At 43.1% G+C, this 15,103-nt stretch overlaps 1 protein-coding gene across 1 annotated transcript; it reads right to left on the bottom strand.

Moving 5' to 3' along the window:
* Nucleotides 1-56: 56 nt before the first annotated feature.
* On the bottom strand, nucleotides 57-14,835 carry LOC111973328 (adenylosuccinate synthetase isozyme 1 B). The gene is made up of 13 exons (XM_024000649.2): nucleotides 14,577-14,835; nucleotides 4,244-4,346; nucleotides 4,042-4,104; nucleotides 3,844-3,894; nucleotides 3,303-3,369; nucleotides 2,908-3,015; nucleotides 2,670-2,751; nucleotides 2,255-2,381; nucleotides 1,671-1,825; nucleotides 1,380-1,504; nucleotides 1,121-1,218; nucleotides 810-959; nucleotides 57-703 (listed from the first exon to the last, which is right to left on the bottom strand). Exons 1-13 carry the CDS (start codon nucleotides 14,742-14,744, stop codon nucleotides 651-653), a joined length of 1,350 nt encoding a protein of 449 aa, XP_023856417.1. The 5' UTR covers nucleotides 14,745-14,835; the 3' UTR covers nucleotides 57-650.
* Between the last annotated feature and the right edge of the window lie 268 nt (nucleotides 14,836-15,103).

The raw sequence follows: 15,103 nt of genomic DNA, 5'->3' as shown, positions 1-15,103 counted from the left end.
TCTTTATGTAGTGTTGTGGTGTCTCTCTTGTCGTGATGTGTGTTTCGCCCAACTTTTTTAAAATCCCAGCCCACGTCCCTGCCTCTTGGTAGGCCGTCATTATAAATAAGAATTTGTTCTTAACTGAAGTGCCTAGTTAAATAAAGGTTAAATAAAAGATAAAATGTTATACTCATGACTACATAATTCTGGCCATTGCACATTGTTCARAATAGTTTTTTCAGCTGTCGTTCTCCATCAGCATGCAAGTATTAGGCATCAGATACTGGCCAAGATTCATTCAAGTCTAAACAACATAGGCTACCTGACATGACAGTAATGTCAAATCAAAACAATATTTTGCAAAATACTCAAATGCTATATCAGTGCAAAGAAAGGAATTGGGACATAAACAAGTCTATCTGAACTCAACTAAAATAATTTCACGGTTTGTAAATTGCAACAGAGAAGAGCCACTGTGACACAATCAATATAAGTATTTTCTGAACATGTCTCAAAGTCTCATATTTGCTCACTTTGTGTGGCTGCGGCAGCCCCGTAAAGTAGGAAAAACATTTTAAAAACAGAGGAAATCTGACCAGGGCAGATAAAGCCATAGCACCTCAATTCACCTTCATGGAGAGAGRAAGGATGGAGGAAGGTGTTGTGTCCTAGAACATCTGGATCATAGACTCCCTGGCCTTGCCCACTCCAACCCATTTGACTGGAAAGAGAAAACATTGATTAAGAGCCATTGAAAAGTTTTTATGTATTGATCTCGTTATTTTTAAAACAGCATGTAGGTCCTGAATTTGGAATATAATACTTACTGGGTACGCCAACGTGGATCTCCACAAAGCGGATGTAGTTCTGGGCTTTGACTGGCAGATCTTCCCACTTCCTACAGGCTGAGGTGTCACTCTTCCAGCCAGGCAGTTTCTCGTACTCCACTTCCACTTTCTGCAAGACGTCCATGTTAGCTGAGAAGACAGGGAGGAGACATGGGTCATACAGTCCATGGAGAAAGGTTTAGTGGAAAAAATATACAAATTAATCTTATAAAGCCAAGCCAATTCTTTGTTTCTTTCATCACATACATGTATAGAGGAATATATACACTACTAAATTCAGTCAGTCTTACCTGGGAAATAGGGAATCTTTTTGCCATTGAGCTTATAAGACACTCCCACTTTGATTTCATCCATCACATCAAGGATATCAAGTTTGGTTAATGCAAACCTGTGATTGAAAAACAAGGAAAAAATGTAACATGTATCTCTCCTCTCTTGTCCCCCCCCCCCACATAAGATCCAGTAGGTGGCAATGTGGCCCACATTTTCTATAAAGGTAACAGGACTGCACGACATTCGGGGCAGGGCAAACTCTGCTGTGACACTCACGCAGTGAAGCCGTTGATCATGTTGGCGTAACGCAGGATGACCAGATCCAGCCAACCACAGCGTCTCTTCCTCCCTGTGGTCACGCCCACCTCATGGCCCCGCGTCTGCAGCAGCTCTCCAACCTCCTGTAAGGACAGATGACAGCAGAGAAGCTGGTCTGAGCAATCAGACCTTCAACTACTCTATTCTGTGTAGACTTGACTACTTTGCATTTGAATTCTGACATTATGTTCTTCACTCTATAGCTCCTCTTACTTGCATTTAGTGTATCATGTTTGGGGTTTGACTCACATTGAGTTGTTCTGTGGGGAACGCACCGATGCCCACTCTAGTCGTGTAGGCCTTCACTACCCCATACACATCACCAATGTTCAGAGGGGGGATGCCCAGTCCGGTACATACACCACCCACGGTACAGTTTGATGATGTCACAAATGGGTATGTTCCTGGGAGACGAGAGCAACATTCTAAAGGGATGCATTTCTGATAGCCTCATGGATGTGCACCAGACCATTTGCTAGCAAACTGTGTGGGGGAATGTCTTCCTTTAAAATGTCCTATTTCATTATAATGAATACTGTATATGTGGTTGTGTCAACAGGTGTAAACAAGGACTGTGTCGACCCAAATAGTTGTTGAGCCTATCTTAAGAAACCAAACACAAACCCATTCTAAGGAAACATACCATGCCTATGAACATACTATTATATGCCTATGAACATACTATTATATTTTAGTAAATTAGCAGACACTCTTATCCAGAGCAACTTACTGTAGTGAGTACCATTTCTCTTGGGCTAACAGTGCTTACTCATATTCATGCGTCTATAACCGTCTCATACAGTCAGCCATAGGGGAGTATAGAATTCCCTTACCAAAGTCAATGTCAAGCAGGGCAGCGTTCGCTCCCTCCACCAGAATCTTCTTAGGGGGTCCATTAATAGCATCGTACATGAAATAGACACCGTCTCGCACCATGGGTCTTATCCGCTCAGCATACTCCTATATGATTAGACAGGATGCAAGATTCGATTTGTTCCTAATGTATGGATAGATGGATCATGAGAGCAGAGCTACTGTAATTCTCATCTGCTTCTCCGATGCTAAATTTAGACCTCACCCCATGACTGAGAGGATTTCATGGTTATTATGGGTTGATGATGATGAGTTATGAGTGTGTCCACTCTGTTACAATTCTGACATACTTTTTCTAATAGCTGAGGGGTATTTACCCCATCGCCATGTCAACACAAACAAACACATAAAAAATGCACACTTCATGAAATCCACCTTTAATTTCTTCAGTTGACCGTCAACATCTACCTCCAATGTGGGGAACATGGCCTGGTACTGCTGAGCAAGGTTCTTGAACCTAGAACCAAGCCACCATCAGAAGAACATGAATATACTGTAGCAATATGTCCATAATAAATGTTCCCATTGTCCAGAGAGCCAAATGCCAAACTGGCACTCCCCATAACCCTCAGCCTCTGTGAGTGAAGGTGAAGGTGATGATGGTGAGACTTACCTCATAGAAAAGTCTTTGAAATCAGCTAGAAGGTCACAGATACGCAGCCCCGTACGTGATGCTTTGCTTGAGTAGGTTGGTCCGATGCCTTTCTTTGTGGTTCCAATACTGTATGAAGTAAATTATGAATTACAACACTATATTTGAGGAATATAAGCATTTCAACACTACAGGAATTATGATTCTTATAAAACAATTAATCTGGTAACACTTTACTTAAAGCATGCAGGTAATGCTTAATAACATGTTACAAGCATCGCATGCTTTTATAATGTATCATGATTTATGACAAGTTTTACAATGCATTCTAAATGCATCATAATGCATTACACCTGCAGGCTTTAGTAAAGTGTTGTTTGAGTCCTGCAGAAGAAGGTGTAATTTCCAGTTCTTACTTTTTCCCTTCCTGTGCTTCTCTCTGTACCTCCTGGAGCCCGTCAACTGCCTGGTGAAAGTCAAACACTGTCCAAAGGGTAAACAGGTTATTTCACACCACGGACACAAACATATGCCTGTCAACAGCAGAACATGCCATCGGAACATGTGAGAGTATGGGATAAATGTCTCTCCATGTCCTAAAATTATCTGCAACAACTGTTAACCAGCACTGTAAAAAAGTMTTCTTAAAATCATCTCACTACATCTCACAGCTGGTCAGCTGATCAATGTCAAACTGTTGTCACAACACAAACTATATTAAATATTGCATTGCCATATTGTTACATAACCTGCAGTAACKGTAAAAAGTACTAACATAAATCAATCAGCAATTGATTGGTGGGCAATCAGCAATAATCAATTATATCCTATCACACCACATCTGTTACTCTCAACAAACAACTGTGTTTGTTTTATCTGTTTTTAGCACTATCTGAACTACATGTCCTTTGCCCTCTCCTCTAAATGCAGCTGTTTTCCAATAAGAGTGTTAGTTACCAATGTGGGCCCTGTCTGAGATGATCAGTCTCTTCTCCCAGTCTTTAAGGCCTGTGGGATGGAAACATAAAATAGTTAGGMAAAATCACTCTGTTCTCTCATCTGCTGTTCCTTTCTAAATGGATTATCAACAYGCACATTCTAAGACAAACTATAGGCCAATTACGCTACTTAATGTTGATATCAAAATCTTCCCACCTTTCTTTTCATTTTTTTCAGCTTCTTCAAACAAGCCTGGCAGATGAATGACCACACCATTGCCTGCAGAGACAGAAGGGATGTTCTGTGTAAGAATACACAGTGGGCTATGATTGGATGGTAGGCCTACAACTGGCAAACCAAAGAGCCGAGTGACTGGTTAGTGCAAGCTGCTGAAGACAGGGAATAGGGATGTACACACCGATCACGGAAAGAGCTTTGGAGTTGATGATCCCGCTGGGTAGGAGGTGGAAGTCATATTCCTTCCCATCCACCACCACCGTGTGACCTGCGTTGTTACCGCCCTGTGKTCAGAGAACAAGAAGAACAGAGAGGGCACTCAGGAATGTGATAACTGTATGGGTTAGTTTATCTCATCCAACAATTATCCACTRTCTGTAGATACACAAGACTGGTTGGTCACACTATAACATGCCTGGGGAAATACAGTAGGTCTTCCCACATCAAACTAACCCACAATCTGCAGTACTAGAGTAGGAGCTATTTTAGCAGCAGCAGTGATCGGGGCAGTATGCCCTTCTCATGTATCCATGCTTCCCCAGGCATGTAACTCCTCCTTATCCCCTGGGCCTGGCAGGCACGCTAGAGGWAGAGGGGCACCCCAAACGGACACCCTCTTATCTGTGCAACCAGGGACAAATAGATCCTTAGCAGTAAACTAGTGACAAATCCAAACTCTTTCTTAGCACAAAGGATAGTTCACTATTTTCTTTTGCTTGTTGAATAATGCATAGGTGGAGACAGAAATGAGCCCATTTGAAGAATCTTTGAGGACTTGAAATGTTACCTATAAGGACCTTTTATCATTGTCCTAAAAGTTATGTGTATGTTGTTACTTCCAGTATCTCCTCTGCAGCTGCATTTCACTCCTGTCCTTCTGCAGGAACCTTTCTTACGTCTCCACCAGTGGGACCACAGACTTGGTCAAATCAAATCAAATTGTATTTGTCACATGCGCCGAATACAACAGATGTAGACCTTACCGTGAAATGCTTACTTACAAGCTCTTAACCACCAATGCAGTTCAAGAAATAGAGTTAAGAAAATATTTTAGAAATAAATAATAATATATGTTTTTTTAAAGTAACACAATAAAAAAACAATAACAAGGCTATATACAGGGGGTGCCGGGAACCGAGTCAATGTGCGGGGATAAAGGTTAGTTGAGGTAATTTGTACATACAGGTAGGGGTAAAGTGACTATGCATAGATAATAAACAGCAAGTAGCAGCAGTATAAAAACAAAGGGGGGGTCAATGCAAATAGTCCAGGTGGCCATTTGATTAATTGTTCAGCAGTCTTATGGATTGGGAGTAGAAGCTGTTAAGAAGCCTTTTGGACCTAGACTTGGYGCTCCGGTACCGCTTGCCGTGCGGTAGCGGAGAGAATAGTCTATGACTTGGCACCACCTATTATATGGGTCCTGGATTGCAGGAAGCTTGGCCCCAGTGGTGTACTGGGCCGTACGCACTACTCCCCTTATCCCGGCAGGCAGACCTCCCCCTCCGCCCCGTGTCATCGGRGGCCAGCCGRCTTTWACCGTCCATCGGATACTGGATTCCCGCCGTGTGCAGCGGTCCTGGCAGTATCTGGTGGACTGGGAAGGCTACGGTCACGAGGAGCGCTCCTGGGTTCCTGCCAAAGACGTACTGGACCCTGACCTCATTCGACAGTTCAGGGCCATCCACCCGAGAAATCTGGTAGGAACGTCAGGAGCCGTTCCTAGGGGGAGGATTCTGTCAGGATTTGGCCAGGATTGTTCCGGTTTTGGCCACTAGATGCCCCCATTGTGCTTTTTTGACCCTTTTKTYYYCCCTTGTTTCCAGTTATTATTTGCACCTGTGCCTCGTTTCCCTTGTATGTATTTAAACCCTTAGTTTTCCTCAGTTCTTTGCTCTGTGTTTGAATGTTAGCACCCAGCCCCAGCAATRCTGTGTACATTTATTACTCCAGTTGGATTCTCTTGAGGTACTCTGTTTTTGTTCTTGTTAATTTATTTTTGATTATTTCTTTTGAGGTTTTTTCCCTGCTGTATCTACCACCTTGTGGATTTACCTTTTGTCTTGGAGGATTACCTTTTTTCTCTTGGAATTACTTTTGACGTTGTGGATTTATATTTTTGCCTGAAGTACTTTCCTTTTTACTTTATTAAAACACTGTCTCAAGTACTGCTGTGTCTGCCTCATCTTCTGGGTTCTGCYGACTATTAGTGGCTCAGTTTTGCTAAGTGACTGTTTCTCACACCGGAGACCCGAGTTCGTAACCGGGTCCTGACACTAGGGTGTTGAACGCTGAGCTGTAGTCAATGAACAGCATTCTCATAGGTGTTCCTTTTGTCCAGGTGGGAAAGGGCAGTGTGGCGTGCGATTGAGATTGCGTCATCTGTGGATCTGTTGGGGCGGTATACGAATTGAAGTGGATATAGGGGGATGATGGTATTGATGTGAGTCATGACCAGCCTTTCAAAGCACTTCAWGGCTACCGACGTGAGTGCTACGGGGCGGTAGTCATTTAGGCAGGTTACCTTTGCTTTCTTTGGCACAGGCACTAGAGAGGTTGAAAATGTCAGTGAAGACACTTGCCAGTTGGTCCGCGCATGCTCTGAGTACACGTCCTGGTAATATGTCTGGCCCCTGTAGTGGAAATTTCAGTACTAAGAGAGACTCCGGTCACAACATGTAGACTTGTTTACGTGCCGCTGTGCGGTTTGTCGCTAACCTTACTTTGCTTCCTGCCAACTTTATGGTTTTTGCTTTTTAATTACCGTTTATATTTTTAGTTTTTCCCTCGCTCAACTTTTTTCATTCAACTTTTTCACCCAGGACGCTTTATCTGGACGTGGTTCGTCAGGACCTCCATCAGCCAAAGCTAAGTAGTAACATTAACATGATGCCTTCTAATTGCAGTTGCTGTACTCATAATATACAGGAGAACGATCGCCTTATGGCGAGGATAGCTGTGCTGCAAGCCCAGCTTCAGACGTAAACGTTAGGCAAAGGTAATTTAAGTGTAGGAAAGGATGAAACAGCGTCTGTGCCACCAGTAAGTACAGATAGTAGTATAAATCCCCTCKCACAGTCCCCGCAGCTGGACAATTTTCTCATGGCTTCTGGAAGGAAATGCTGTAGGAATGCTCAACCGGTGTCGCTCATTCAGCTGCCAGAAACKTTCAACCAGTTCTCCCCATTAAGCAATGGGTTGGAGTCAGAGGCAGAGCCTTCTCTGGTCTCTACTCCTCCCATTACGGGGTCTGAGACGCCGAAGCCTCCCACCATTAGCTCTGACAAATTGAAAACCCTAGTMATTRGCGACTCCATTACCSACAGTATTAGACTTAAAACGAATCATCMAACRATCATACACCGTTTACCAGGGGGCAGGGCTACCGACGTTAAGGCCAATCTGAAGATGGTGCTGGCTATAGCTAAAACTGGCGAGTGTAGAGAGTATAGGGATATTGTTATCCACGTCTGCACCAACGATGTTARGATGAAACRGTCAGAGGTCACCAAGCGCAACATAGCTTCAGCGTGTAAATCAGCTAGAAAGATGTGTCGGCATCGAGTAATTGTCTATGGCCCCCTCCCAGTTAGGGGGAGTGATGAGCTCTACAGCAGAGTCTCACAACGCAATCGCTGGTTGAAAACTGTTTTCTGCCCCTCCCAAAAGATAGAATTTGTAGATAATTGGCCCTCCTTCTGGGACTCACCCACAAACAGGACCAAGCCTGGCCTGTTGAGGAGTGACGGACTCCATCCTAGCTGGAGGGGTGCTCTCATCTTATTTACGAACATAGACAGTGCTCTAACTCCCCTAGCTCCACAATGAGATAGGGTGCAGGCCAGGGAGCAGGCTGTTAGCCAGCCTGCCAGCTTAGTGGAGCCTGCCACTAGCACAGTTAGTGTAGTCAGCTGAGCTATCCCCATTGAGACCGTGTCTGTGCCTCGATCTAGGTTGGGCAAAACTAAACATGGCGGTGTTCACCTTAGCAATCTCACTGGAATAAAGACCTCCTCCATTCCTGCCATTATTGAAAGAGATTGTGATATCTCACATCTCAAAATAGGGCTACTTAATGTTAGATCCCTCACTTCCAAAGCAGTTATAGTCAATTAACTAATCACTGATCATAATCTTGATGTGATTGGCCTGACTGAAACATGGCTAAAGCCTGATGAATTTACTGTGTTAAATGAGGCCTCACCTCCTGGTTACACTAGTGACCATATACCCCGCGCGGAGGTGTTGCTAACATTTACAATAGCAAAAAAAAAAATGACTTTTCATCTTTTGAGCTTCTATTCATGAAATCTATGCAGCCTACTCAATCACTTTTTTTATAGCTACTGTTTACAGGCCTCCTGGGCCATATACAGCGTTCCTCACTGAATTCCCTGAATTCCTATCGGACCTTGTAGTCATGGCAGATAATATTCACACTTTTGGGGACTTTAATATTCACATGGAAAAGTGAACACAGACCCACTCCAAAAGGCTTTCAGAGCCATCATCGACTCAGTGGGTTTTGTCCAACATGTCTCCGGACCTACTCACTGCCACAGTCATATTCTGGAACTAGTTTTGTCCCGTGGAATAAATGTTGTGGATCTTAATGTTTTTCCTCATAATCCTGGACTATCGGACCACCATTTTATTATGTTTGCAATCGCAACAGATAATCTGCTCAGACCCCAACCAAGGATCATCAAAAGCYGTGCTATAAATTCTAGGACAACCCAAAGATTCCTAGATGCCCTTCCAGACTCTMTCCACCTACCCAAGAATGTCAGAGTACAAAAATCAGTTAACCACCTAACTGAGGAACTCAATTTAACCTTGCGCAATACCCTAGATGCAGTTGCACCCCTAAAAACAAAAAACATTTATCATAAGAAACTATCTCCCTGGTATACAKAAAATACCAGAGCTCTGAAGCAAGCTTCAGTTCTGTCAGGTGCAGAAACACAAAACAGAAAATAACTACCCACAAAGCATCGGTGGGGAAAAGMTACCTAAGTATGGTTCCCAATCAGAGACAACGATAGACAGCTGTCCCTGATTGAGAACCATACCCGGCCAAAACAAAGAAATACAAAACATAGAAAAAGGAACATAGAATGCCCACCCAAATCACACCCTGACCAAACCAAAATAGAGACATAAAAAGCTCTCTAAGGTCAGGGCGTGACATATAGCCTCTCTTGAAAAAGTCAAACCTTGACCCAGAAAATATAAAAAACTATCGGCCTATATCGAATCTCCCATTCCTCTCAAAAATTTTTTTTAAAGTTGTTGCGCGGCAACTCACTGCCTTCCTGAAGACAAACAATGTATACGAAACGCTTCAGTCTGGTTTTAGACCCCATCATAGCACTGAGACTGCACTTGTGAAGGTGGTAAATTACCTTTTAATGGCGTCAGACCGAGGCTCTGCATCTGTCCTCGTGCTCCTAGACCTTAGTGCTGCTTTTGATACCATCGATCACCACATTCTTTTGGAGAGATTGGAAACCCAAATTGGTCTACACGGACAAGTTCTGGCCTGGTTTAGATCTTATCTGTCGGAAAGATATCAGTTTGTCTCTGTGGATGGTTTGTCCTCTGACAAATCAACTGTAAATGTTGGTGTTCCTCAAGGCTCTGTTTTAGGACCACTATTGCTTTCACTATATATTTTACCGATGTGAAATGTCATTCTGATGTCATTCGGAAACATAATGTTAACTTTCACTGCTATGCGGACGACACACAGCTGTACATTTCGATGAAGCATRGTGAAGCCCCAAAATTGCCCTCCCTGGAAGMCTGTGTTTCAGACATAAGGAAGTGGATGGTGGCAAATGTTCTACTTTTAAACTTGGACAAAACAGAGATGCTATTTCTAGGTCCCAAGAAACAAAGAGATCTTCTGGTTGTAAACAAATTAATCTTGATGGTTGTAAAGTCGTCTCAAATAAAACTGTGAAGGACCTCGGCGTTCTCGGTGTTACTCTGGACCCTGATCTCTCTTTTTACGAACACATCAAGACTGTTTCAAGGACAGCTTTTTTACATCTACGTAACATTGCAAAAATCAGAAACTTTCTGTCCAAAAATGATGCAGAAAAATKWATCAATKCTTTTGTCACTTCTAGGTTAGACTACTRCAATGCTCTACTTTCCGGCTACRCGGATAAAGCACAAAATAAACTTCAGTTAGTGCTAAACACGGCTGCTAGAATCTTGACTATAACCACAACATTCTATCATATTACTCCAGTGCTAGCCTCTGGCTTCCTGTTAAGGCAAGGGCTGATTTCAAGGTTTTTCTACTAACCTACAAAGSATTACATGGGCTTGCTCCTACCTATCTTTCCGATTTGGTCCTGCCGTACATACCTACACGTACGCTACGGTCACAAGACACATGCCTCCTTACTGTCCCTAGAATTTCTAAGCAAACAGTTGGAGGCAGGGCTTTCTCCTATAGAGCTCMATTTTTATGGAATGGTCTGCCTATCCATGTGAGAAACGCAGACTCGGTCTCCACCTTTAAGACTTTGTTGAAGACTCATCTCTTCAGTAGGTCCTTTGATTGAGTGTAGTCTGGCCCAGGAGTGTGAAGGTGAACGGAAAGGCACTGGAGCAACGAACCGCCCTTGCTGTCTCTGCCTGRCCGGTTCCCCTCTCTCCACTGGGATTCTCTGCTTCAAACCCTATTACAGGGGCTGAGTGACTGGCTTACTGGTGCTCTTCCATGCCATCCCTAGGAGGGGTACGTCACTTGAGTGGGTTGAGTCACTGMCGTGGTCTGCCTGTCYGGGTTGGCGCCCCCCCTTGGGTTGTGCCATGGGGGAGATCTTAGTGGSCTATACTCGGCTTTGTCTCAGGATGTTAAGTTGGTGGTTKAAGATATCCCTCTAGTGGTGTGGGGGCTGTGCTTTGGCAAAGTAGGTGGGGTTATATTCTGCCTGTTTGGCCCTGTCCGGGGGTAATCGTCGGACGAGGCCACAGTGTCTCCAGACCCCTCCTGTCTCAACCTCCAGTATTTACTGTATGCTGCAATAGTTTACTTGTCATGGGGCTAGGGTCAGTCTGTTATATCTGGAGTATTTATCCTGTCTATCCGGTGTCCTGCGTGAATTTAATTACGCTCTCTTTAATTCTCGCTCTCTTTTTCTCTCTTTCTTTCTTTCTTTCTCTCTCTCTCTCTCAGAGGACCTGAGCCCTAAGATCATGCCTCAGGACTACCTGGCCTGATGACTCCTTGCTGTCCCCAGTCCACTTGGTCGTGCTGCTGCTCCAGTTTCAACTGTTCTGCCTGCGGCTATGGAACCCTGACCTGTTCACCGGACATGCTACCTGTCCCAGACCTGCTGTTTTCAACTCTCTAGAGACAGCAGGAGCAGTAGAAATACTCTGAATGATAAGCTATGAAAAGCCAACTGACATTTACTCCTGAGGTGCTGACCTGTTGCACCCTCTACAACCACTGTGATTATTATTATTTGACCCTCATCTATTGAACATTTATGAACATTTGGACATCTTGGCCATGTTCTGTTATAATTCCCGGCACAGTTAGAAGAGGACTGGCCACCCCTCATAGCCTGGTTCCTCTCTAGGTTTCTTCCTAGGTTCTGGCCTTTCTAGGGAGTTTTTCCTAGCCACCGTGCTTCTACACCTGCATTGCTTGCTGTTTGGGGTTTTAGACTGGATTTCTGTACAGCACTTTGTGACATCAGCTGATGTAAGAAGGGCTTAATAAATACATTTGATTGACTTGGACAATTATTCAAACAATCATCTTTATTCAACATCGATTAGTTATTGCAATAAGGAAACCGTCGACCGCACACTAAGTTGTGTTGCCGAGAGCTTCCCTAACAATGAAAAACAGACATCTTATATAGGACACTAAGAATGCTTAGTTCCATCCTTCTCAGGCAGATCAAAAAGCATCATAAGCCACTTTGGGTTCATCCTGTCATTAACAGCACATGGTGTTGTTCTAACCCCCAACCCTGGCTTAATTTCCCTGATGCCAGGATGTCTAGGACCCTTTGTTCCAGTCCATCWCCACCCCACATCCTTTCCATGGAAKACATCTCCCCAGTGCACCACTGGTCACAGAAATGAATGTGGCTGTAAAGTTTTATAGCCCTCTAGTAAAATCTATTTCCTCAATGCACAGACTATCTGCAGGAAGCTAGAGTGGACACCATAAAAACTCAGCMTTACTCTTAGTTAAATATATAATTGTTTACCATTAATATCAAACAAATCAAGTAAGTATATCTTTTTTCCCTGACACCCCGCGGCCTTGTGAATGTTGACCTGTTTAAAGGTCTTGCTCACATCGGCTACGGAGAGCGTGATCACACAGTCGTCCGGAACAGCTGGTGCTCTCATGCATTCTTCAGTGTTGCTTACCTCGAAGCGAGCATAAAAAGCATTTAGCTAGTCTGGTAAGCTTGCGTCACTGGGCAGCTCTCGGTTGGGTTTACCAATACCAGTCTCAATCCCTTCCTTCCTCAATGCCAAAGAGGAAACTAAATGTGCAAATGGTAACACTTTTTTATTGCCAATCACATAAATAAACATTAAGACATCTCTGTCATCAGCAGAAGCTTCATATAGATTCACCCTGCCATATTTCTAAGGTTACTTTCTAACAAAGACCAGTGTTGATTTGTCAGTCAAAAGACCAGAATGTCCTGATCCAAATAATTTTACTGTAGCACCGAAAATGAATACAGAGTGAACAATATGAAGCAAGAATCAAATAATTAATCTAGAAAAATAGTTACAGTAAACAATATCAGTAAGACAACATGCAAACAAAAGTCTGTAGATAAAACACAATTTTGACATATTCAATAAGGAAGATTTTATTTCAGAAGAATGTACAATTTGGAACCTTGAGGGTTTAGCACGTTTGTCATAGTTCAGTGACGTATCTTTACTTTGCCCAAATTCCTCTTTGATTACATTATGCACTAAAACAGGCTTATCTTCACAGACACAGTCCTCAGAATGATAGAGTGAGTGACCTTGGGACCTTAGGACACTGCTGCCCATTGTCACTGCCCAACACTCTCAATTTGGATAATTGAACACCACTCTTAAAAAATGCCATGGTTTTCTTTATTGGATTGAGAATATTTCGGCCTCCATCTTTTGGAGGTCTGTATCGACAGTGTCGACAAGAACATAACCATTTATTTTGTGTATCTCTAACTTCCTGTATTGTGTTATCACTTGAAAAAGTGCTCACTTGATGTCCCAAGCATCTCAGGAAAATCAAGATAAATTTGGATGAAAATAGAATTCCAGGGGAAAAGACAGTATTTTTCTGTTGCAGTAACTCTTTAGTGACCAAATGTAAAAAATGCTAAAGCTTCTTAAATTGATTCTTGATTTTAACATATTTTATATCAAACATGCCATGATTAGTGAATACCATGCTAGTCGACATGACAACCTATGTCTCTGTCACTTAACTWTGACATCGATGAAGTTTCCCTTTGGTGACATCAGTGTTATAATTAGGAGAGATACAGTGTCTATTCAGTCCACAATGGTGGGGCTAGAGTTGCATAAAGGAATGTAGACCTATTGTAAGCTGTTTCACAAATAGGGGATCAGGATCCACTGGGGAGACACTGAAATAAATGGGTGCAAACTGTGAGAGACTTGAGATCCATTCACTTAAGAATAGGCTAACAGGGGTCTAAAAATGGTTCAAATTCTTCAAATAGTTAGATGGCTAGGCTCAACTCGCACTGTTACTTTTATTGGTTGCAATATATTTTCAGCAGCTTTTCCAATAAATCTGTAATATGTCCCCTTCAGTAAATCACAGTTGGTTAGTCTACCACTACTCTGATGACCTACGCTGTTGCGCGCCTCAATGCGCATTGACATTTATCAGGCCACATGACTGAAGGGAATGCGGCATGCCACAGACGTCGCTGAGACCTTTACCACTTRGGCTGTCTGGAACAAAGTATAGCACACTGTGGCACTGGCCTCCCCGAGCCCATACTGTAATAGAGCTTGCATAGATACGCTATGCACGTCAACACAGCTCCAAACTTCTGTTGAGCCGGGTTCTTATTACAACATACCGGAATTTGCTTGTATTTATAAACGCAGTGTCTTTCAACCCAACATTCTATGGTGCCGTGCTGAAATAGTGAATGCCCAGTATGTTTTCTTTCATGCGCCTGGAAACGAATTTAACTATCGCGCTATGACTCCTGACTCTGCACAATTAATCAATATATACATTTTTTCACAATGGCACATACTGTACACTGTGTGACATTTCTCACAGAAATAAATATACTAAGGCACTTGCAAGATAACCGGTGCATACAGCAATTTGGGCCAAAATAAAAAGCAAAGGTTTGGAGAGAGAGCGCCTTTGCCCACCATTATCTTGCAAGTGCAACTTCTCCAAAAGAAACAAATGCATATATTACAAAGAACAAATAAGAAAAAAATAGTACATTTTAATCTTATTTCCTCACCTGGCATCTGCAAATGATGTCCGACTCTGTCGCCAACAAGTCGACCACTTTTCCCTTCCCTTCATCGCCCCATTGTGCACCAAGTACAACTGTCAACTTGTTCCCTGTGTCGTTATGGGGTCGCTTAACCCCTGCTCCTGGGTTTGTGTAACAAGCTTTGTGAGACATGTTTTGCCTACACTAGTGCACCGAGCGCAGTAGAAACGACAACCCGTAGGCCTATGTGATGGGAAAAATACCCCCTCAAGTCTGAGTCCGGTGTAACCAAATACGGGTTATCCGCCTGTTGATGCAGAGACACGTGCACGATAGACTACACAAGATCTCGTGTCTATTTTTACCGTTAGACCCCTTATCACTCAGTTTCAAGAGTTAGGCTACCACGCAAGCGAGAGCCAATGAGAATTCATATAGTGTAGCCGTGTTTTTGTGTGCATTTTCAATTAATCATTCTCCAAGTGCTTGTCTCGTTTGGATGAAACTACGTGCGCACTGTGTTGGACCAATGTACCCAAAATGCAATACTT

Source organism: Salvelinus sp. IW2-2015, linkage group LG14 (genome assembly GCF_002910315.2).
Source record: "Salvelinus sp. IW2-2015 linkage group LG14, ASM291031v2, whole genome shotgun sequence".
Taxonomy (NCBI): Eukaryota; Metazoa; Chordata; class Actinopteri; order Salmoniformes; family Salmonidae; genus Salvelinus; species Salvelinus sp. IW2-2015.
Note: the sequence above shows the minus strand (reverse complement) of the source record. Positions and strands in the feature narration are given on the sequence as shown.

Excerpts from the sequence above, each read along its gene's own strand:
- LOC111973328 (XM_024000649.2), bottom strand. The coding sequence starts at position 14,744 with ATGTCTCACAAAGCTTGTTACACAAACCCAGGAGCAGGGGTTAAGCGA. Across the intron at positions 4,105-4,243 it reads CAAAGCTCTTTCCGTGATCG|GCAATGGTGTGGTCATTCAT; the intron begins GTGTGTACATCC and ends CTGTCTCTGCAG. Across the intron at positions 3,016-3,302 it reads GAAGCACAGGAAGGGAAAAA|TATTGGAACCACAAAGAAAG; the intron begins GTAAGAACTGGA and ends TACTTCATACAG.